Consider the following 8339-nt stretch of genomic DNA (forward strand, 5'->3'; position numbering starts at 1 on the left):
ACCGCTTGTTTCCGAGCGCTTGAGCTGTCCCTTGCAACAAAGGTATCGAAATAAGGCGCTGTTTGATTTTACGCGAATCTTATCACCCGCAGACCTATAAAAGTACCGAATTCGGTACCCGTCCCTAGTCACACAATATGTATATTTGTATAAGCTTCCAATAGGTCAGTGATTCTCAAACTGTGGTACGTAGGCTCCATCTAGTGGTGTGCCAAAGAAAAACCTGATTAAAATGTCTTATTTTTCCTATATTCACACACCAGTGTTACTGTTTAAACTGTGTGTATTGGCCAAAAATATTGAATATACTTGGTAAATAGAACCTCTGCCTTGTTTTAACTAATACTTAGGCCTATTACGCCTACTACTAAGTGTTTTTTGAGATTTGTACTTAGTGAAACAAGTTGAGAAGATGTCATAATGTGATTGTTGCTCTGCAGGTGTTGGCTACTGATATGTCCAAGCACATGAATCTACTGGCTGATCTCAAAACTATGGTGGAAACCAAAAAGGTGACCAGCTCGGGGGTCTTGCTGCTGGATAACTATTCTGATCGGATACAGGTGTGCTTTTTGTTTATTTTTATTTTTTTTACACACAGCACTTTCCTGTTTTGCACAAGCGCACGGGTGTTTCAAATGCGTTCAAAAGCTCCATTGACAAATAAGTGATTTTTGGCTCGTAGGTTCTGCAGAACATGGTGCACTGTGCAGACCTGAGCAACCCCACCAAGCCCCTGCAGCTCTACAGGCAGTGGACCGACCGCATCATGGAGGAGTTCTTCAGCCAGGGCGACCGAGAGAGGGAGCGGGGCATGGAGATCAGCCCCATGTGCGACAAACACAACGCCTCGGTGGAAAAGAGCCAGGTGACATTCGCCGCCGTCTTTGCCCTGACTCGCATGATTATGCAAAATATTATCATCTAAACTACTTTACAAGTTGGATATTCATAACTTAAAGTAATAATGATAATAGATTTTATTTGTAAAAAGCACTTTACATTGAGTAAACAACATCAAAGTGCTACAGTGAATTAAAAAAAAAATTAATAAAAAGATAATTTAAAAAATTAATAAAAATAAAAAACTAGAACAGCTAAATAGATAAAACTAGTATGCATATATCTAAAAAAAAAGGCTTTTTTTAAAAGAAGGGTTTAAAAGCATCCACAGTCTGTGGTGCCCTCAGGTGGTCAGGGAGAGCGTTCCACAGACTGGGAGCAGTAGTTATGTGTAATAAACTTCACTTTGAACTAACAACTCAGCCCACAATAAGAAGGCCCTCTCTCCTTGCCATTGTGATACACTTTGAATTAGCACATACAGTAAATATATGTGTGAATGCTTACATATGGTTATTATTATTCTACTTCTTCTTCTTCTCCAGATAGTGGCGCGCTCTACCTTCCACATTTTTCATCCGATTCAAACCGTTCCAACTTCAAACTGTTCAGCCTATTCGGGAATTGCGGGCTATCCTTTGACAAATTACAAAAATTCCCAGATTTTCCAGAATTCCTGGTTTTCTGGGACATTTTTCCTATTTAAAATGAATTGGCCATTTTTCAAACTTCCACCATTTCCACGTTTTTCAACCGATTCAGAACATTCTACCTTCAACATATTCCACTCATCTTGCACATTCAAACTATCATTTTTCCAATTTCAAAAAAATTCTAGAAATTCCCAGTTTTCCAAACCTTATTTTCACCCTTTTTTCTGTTGACTACTCCTCCCACATTTTTCAATCCACGCCAACCATTCCACCGTCAAAACATTCCTCTTAATTAGGACAAAAAACAATGTTGTTTTTTGAACTGGAAAAACTCCCAGTTTTCCCGAAATTCCAGGAATTCCGTAATACCATTTCTTGTGTCTTTTTTTATGTTGTTTAAAATAAAATAAAATTTAAAAAAAATTAAAAATTAAAAAAAAGGAAAAATAAAAAAATATATAAAGATAGAATACTATTAACCGCAACATGTAAGTGTAAAAAAAAACATAAAAACATTATGATTTGTACATTTTCAGAATGTGCTTGTTCTATTTTTAAACAAAACAATCTGAAGTTGTCTTTATTTTTAAGTTATAGTGCCGTGATTTTACCAGTCCGGCCCACTTGGGAGTAGATTTTTCTCAACGTGGCCCCCCATCTAAAATGAGTTTGACACCCCTGCTGTATATGAAGTAGTCGTACGCATGGACACTAATTGTCCCCGCCTTCACCTGCAGGTCGGCTTCATCGACTACATAGTCCACCCCTTGTGGGAGACGTGGGCCGACCTGGTGCACCCGGACGCCCAGGACATTTTGGACACGCTGGAGGACAACAGGGAGTGGTACCAAAGCACCATCCCCCAAAGCCCGTCCCCCGCCCTGGACGAACCCGAGGACGGCGGCCGGCACCCGGTGGGGGACAAGTTCCAGTTCGAGCTCACGCTGGAGGAGGACGGCGAGTCCGACACGGAGAAAGACAGCGGCAGCCAGCCAGACGAGGAAGAGGAGGAGGAGGAGGAGGAAGAGGAGGAGGAAAACAGCTGTACGGACTCAAAAACACTCTGCACGCAGGACTCGGAATCCACGGAGATTCCCTTGGACGAGCAGGTGGCGCAGGACGAGGAGGTGGCGGAGGAAGGGGACACTTCATACTCGCAAACTTGTGTGGTGGAGGAGGAGGAGGAGGAGGTGGCGGAGGAACAGGAGGAGGAAGAGAAAAGCCCCGACACATAGCAGTCCAGGACAGCGCCTGATGAACTCTTCTTCTTAGTAATGATCATCGATAGAATATTCTGCGAGGGGATGGTCCGTGTTCTTTTCGTACCTTCTGAAGCCACGCCCCCCTCTGCTCTGTTTAGACACACCCACCATACGTTCTGTTAAGCCAAGATCAAACAGGCACACCTTGGCCACGCCTCCTCCGGCCACACGAACCTTCTTGGTGACGCCCCCCACTAAGCCACTCCCCTCACCGGCGGTACTCACCCACTTTTTATTTTGTACTCAGGTAAAATTCCTCACCATTGCTGTGTTTTCCATAGTCAATTGGCCATTTTTGACCCCCTTTCCACCTTTCTTTTCAACCAATCACATTGAGGGATGGAGCGAGAGGCGGAGCCAGTAGAAACACACGATATGGAAGTCTTCCTTGGAAAGCGATGTTGCTGTATTCAGATATTTTATACACTTAATTTAGCTTTGGTGTGAATGATGAGCTCATTTTTAAGTGTGTTCTTTTTTTGCGCCGGAGGGGCAGCAAACTCATTAAGGCGACGATAGCATTTATACCACTTAATACGCTCTCACTCGGCCAACAAGGACTTTATTTTTATTCGATCTAGATGGCCGCTGAGGAGAAAAGAAAGAAGGCGGAGCCTTTACCTTTTATTGTTGCCTACAGTTCTTTTTGAACACATCCTGAGACAATGCAATGCTTTCTAGTCCATACAAAAAGCACCTTTTTTTCATTATTAGTGCTCATAAAAATACATATATATATATATATATATATATACATATATATATATATATATATAGTACAGGCCAAAGGTTTGGACACACCTTCTCATTCAATGTGTTGTCTTTATTTTCATGACTATTTACATTGTAGATTGTCAGTGAAGGCATCAAAACTATGAATGAACACATGTGGAGTTATGTACTTAACAAAAAAAGGTGAAATAACTGAAAACATGTTTTGTACTCTAGTTTCTTCAAACTAGTTTCATGAAAATAAAGAAAATGCATTGACTTTTGGCCTGTGCTATATATATATATATATATATATATATATATATATATATATATATATATATATATATATATATATATATATATATATATATATATATATATATATATATATATATATATATATATATATATATATATATATATTACGGAGCCCCTAAAGGGACATAGGGGGGGGGGAAAACATTTTTTTTTTTTTTTAGACATGTACGCACGAGAAAGTTTTTATAAAGTTATTTTTAAAAAATTAAATAATAATTAATAATGTTTTTTTTATTTTTTTATTTTTAGATGTCTAAAAAAAAAAAAATTTTTTAATTATAGCATTTTTTAAAATTTTTTATAACTTTATGAAAAGTTTCTCGTGCGCACGAGATACATGTCTAAAAAAAAATTCAATTAAAAAAAAAATTATAAATAAATAAAATTCCCCCATGTCCCTTTAGGGGCTCCGTAATATATATATATATATATATATATATATATATATATATATATATATATATATAGTATATATATACATATATATATATATATATATATATATATATATATATATATATATATATATATATATATATATATATATATATATATATATATGTGTGTGTGTGTGTGTATGTATATATATATATATATATATATACAACAAAAATGGTTTTAATCATGATTATGTCATTGCACACTTTGTTTGTTAAAGCTGTCTTTGCTTTGGAACGAGACAATCAGCTGACACATTGCCTTCTTTTTATTTATTGTTTTTTGTATGCATGCAACATGCCAACAAAGTCTCACAAAGTCTTTTTTTTTTTTTTACTTAGTTTTTATGTCTTTTTTTTTTGTTTGTTTAATTGCTATATTTTTCCTCAAAGTATGTTATTAAAAACATAAAGGTGGCACAGTAGAGAAATCACTGTAGCGTCGACAGGCTTGCCAGTTACAAAAACCCAAATATTCTGTTTGCTTGTGTGTACATACAAATAATATTACCAAAAAAAAAACGGAAAAAAACACTTGAAGACTGCACACTGATTTTTTTTATTTTATTTTATTTTGTCATTTCTTTATTTAATCTTATCATTTTTGTGCCATTTTTATTTTTATTTTATTGTCACGCTCACCCAATGCCCTTACCTGTAATACGATTTTTTCCAATTTTAATCGCTGTTTACAAACATATTTATTGTTGTGTATATACTATATTATTATTATTAATGTTATTGCTATCATAACACCGTTTGTTGTAAATGGTCGATTCTTAATCATCCCTTTTGGTGATGGTGTGGCTGTAAATCACGTACCTCTTGTTGAGAGAATGTGCTTTCTTTGGTTTTTAAAAGGTTGCTTGTCCTAAAGCAGCTTGGAGGTGGGGGGGGGGGGTTCCAGGGTTACGCCAAATTCTTTTTCTAAAAGCAATTGTTCCTTGGCCCATGGGCTGTGCCTTAAATTCAACACTTTATCGCCCTTTGTTTTGTTTATATTCGCCTTTTTGTTCATTCTTCTGCTGCATTAGTGATGACCGCCTCACCTCTGTTATTAAATTGCCTTTTTTTTTTTTTTTGCTTTTAAAGCCAAATTGAAGCCCGGGGTGATGAAAAAAGAGGTACCACTCTGTCCTGTCCTGGCTGCACCAGAACCTCAAGCCAATATAGGAAAGCACACAGGCTTAGCGACACACACACACACACACAAACACACACACACACATGCATGTTCAGCCGCTGCTGCATTAAACTTGGCTGAAACACAGATTGTGTGTGGCTAAGCCAACCCCCCTTTTCCCTGGCAATAGAACATCCCGGAGACTCTTCTGTTGACACATATACTGTAGATGCTAAACAGCCCTGGACCAACGGGAACAGCGGGGTTCTTTTCTTTTCCTCTTTTAGTGTTCTATTTTTTAACGGTATGAAAGGAAAACACAAACTGTAACTTTAAAAAAAAAAAAAAGAAAGAAAAAAAGAAATGGTCTCGAGGACAATTATTTTTTTTGGGGTTGTGTCTTTAGAATGCCAACTTGTCTGTTTTCACAGGACAAACTCAAATGTTATTTTAATGGAATCCTTGTTAATTGCAGTCTATTGGATAGCACTGTAGAGCAAACGACTTTATGTAAGAAAAAATGTTTGAAAAAAAACCAATGAAAAAATGTTTTTATATGCAATGGATGAAATAAAAGTATCAGTTGATTCTGCTTAATCTGTGTTTTTTGTAATAAATTCTTAAATTATGTGTATTTTTTTAAATAAATTATTGCACATATGATAAACAAGGAAATTTGGGGGCCGGGGGATTATTGATTAATTTACAATTTAAAAACAAATCTGATGGATTAAACAAAAGCATGGGTTGATTCTAATTAATCTGTGTCTTATTATTTCTTCAGTTATATGTATTTTTTTAATCATTTTTCTATTTTTCAAAATAAACTTTTGCTGGTATAAGATTCTGTATTCTGTTTAATATTCCTGCTGAAGTAGGTCTATACAATTAAGTAGTAAAAAATGGAAATGGGGAAAATATTAAAACATTTGTCTAAAATGAGCAATGGATGGGTTGATTGTGCTTAATCTGTGTTTTTTTTTATTTCTTACATTATATGCATTTTAAAAAATAATTTTTCTATTTGTTTTTTAAATAAATTATTGCACACATAATTTTCTTTGAGATTCTGAATTTTATTTAGTATTCTAGATGAGATATAGGCCTATTCGAAATTAAGTAGCAAAAAAGGGAATTAGTAGGAAAAAAGAAATACATTATTTTATTGTTTTTTTTATACTATTTCTATTTTAAAATAAAATATTGCACATACAATTTTGTATAAGATTTTGTATTATATTGAATATTTCTGCTGAAGTAGGCCTACTGTAAATTCAGTATTAAAAAAGGAATTGAACATTTCCATCCAGCCATCCATCTTATACCACTTATGCGAGGTCGGGTCGCGGGGGCAGCAGCCTAAGCAAGGAAGCCCAGATTTCCCTCTCCCCAGCCACTTCGTCCACCTCTTCCCGGGGGATCCCGAGGCGTTTCCAGGCCAGCCGGGAGACATAGTCTTCCCACCGTGTCCTGGGTCTTCCCCGTGGTTTACTACCGGTCGGACGTGCCCTAAAAATCTACCCAGGGAGGCGTTTGGGAGGCATCCTGACCAGATGCCCGAACCACCTCATCTGGCTCCTCTCGATGTCGAGGAGCAGCAGCTTTTCTATGAGCTCCTCCCGAATGACAGAGCTTCTCACCCTATCTCTAAGGGAGAGCCCCTCATTTCAGCCGCTTGTACCTGTGATCTTATCCTTTTGGTCATAACCCAAAGCTCATGACCATAGGTGAGGATTGGAACGTAGATAGCCCGGTAAATTAAGAGCTTTGCCCTCCGGCTCAGCTCCTTCTTCACCACGACGGCTCAATGCAGGGTCCGCATCACTGCAGACGCGTCACTGATCCTCCTGTCGATCTCCCGATCCACTCTTCCCTCACTCGTGAACAAGACTCCGAGGTACTTGAACTCCTCAACTTGGGGCAAGATTTCCTCCCCAACTCGGAGATGCCACTCCCCCCTTTTCCGGGCGAGAACCATACACTCAGACTTGGAGGTGCTGATTCTCATCCCGGTCGCTTCACATTCAGCTGCGAACTGATCCAGTGAGAGCTGAAGATCCTGGCCAGATGAAGCCATCAGGACCACATCATCTGCAAAAAGCAGAGACCTAATCCTGCAGCCACCAAACCGGATCCACTCTGCCCTGACTGCGCCTAGAAATTCTGTCCGTAAAAGTTATGAACAGAATCGGTGACAAAGGGCAGCCTTGGCAGAGTCCAACCCTCACTGGAAACGGTTCCGACTTACTGCCGGCAATGCGTACCAAGCTCTGACACTGATTATACAGGGAGCGGACCGCCACAATCAGACAGTCCGATACCCCATACTCTCTGAGCACTCCCCACAGGACTTCCTGGGGACACGGTCAAGTCCACAAAGCACATGTGGACTGGTTGGGCAAACTCCCATGCACCCTCAAGGACCCTGCCAAAACTATAGAGCAGGTCCACAGTTCCACGACCAGAACGAAAACCAGTCTGCTCCTCCTGAATCCGAGGTTCAACTGTCCGGCGTAGCCTCCTCTCCAGTACACCTGAATAGACCTTACCGGCATGGCTGAGGAGTGTGATCCCACGATAGTTGGAACACACCCTCCGGTTCCTCTTCTTATAAAGAGAGGAACCACCACCCCGGTCTGCCAATCCAGAGGTACCACCCCCGATGTCCACGCGATGTTGCAGACTCTTGTCAACCAAGACAGCATCCAGAGCCTTAAGGAACTCCGTGTGGATGTCATCCACCCCCGGGCAGTTTTTTAACTACCTCGGCAACCTCAGCCCCAGAAATAAGAGAGCCTACCACAGATTCCCCAGGCACTGCTTCCTAATAGGAAGACCTTTAGGTGGGATTGAGGAGGTCTTCGAAGTATTCCCTCCACCGATCCACAACGTCCTGAGTGTTGACGGACTAAAAGCATAGGTTGATTCTGTCTAATGTGTGTTTTTAGTATTATTGTATTGAATAGAATTGAATCCTTTGTTGTCACAC

At 39.1% G+C, this 8339-nt stretch overlaps 1 protein-coding gene across 6 annotated transcripts in view; it reads left to right on the forward strand.

Moving 5' to 3' along the window:
• pde4d (phosphodiesterase 4D, cAMP-specific) overlaps nt 1-3750 on the forward strand; it is a 422736-nt gene extending 418986 nt beyond the window's left edge. For all 6 annotated transcript variants that reach the window (XM_062025749.1, XM_062025750.1, XM_062025751.1 and 3 more), the window contains exons 13-15: nt 441-563; nt 686-868; nt 2234-3750. In XM_062025749.1, coding sequence (XP_061881733.1) covers nt 441-563; nt 686-868; nt 2234-2731 — 804 coding nt within the window. In that variant the 3' untranslated portion in view covers nt 2732-3750. The remainder of the gene's footprint in view (nt 1-440; nt 564-685; nt 869-2233) is intronic.
• The last annotated feature ends 4589 nt before the right edge of the window (nt 3751-8339 follow it).

The sequence above is a fragment of the Entelurus aequoreus genome, linkage group LG17, assembly GCF_033978785.1.
Source record: "Entelurus aequoreus isolate RoL-2023_Sb linkage group LG17, RoL_Eaeq_v1.1, whole genome shotgun sequence".
Taxonomy (NCBI): Eukaryota; Metazoa; Chordata; class Actinopteri; order Syngnathiformes; family Syngnathidae; genus Entelurus; species Entelurus aequoreus.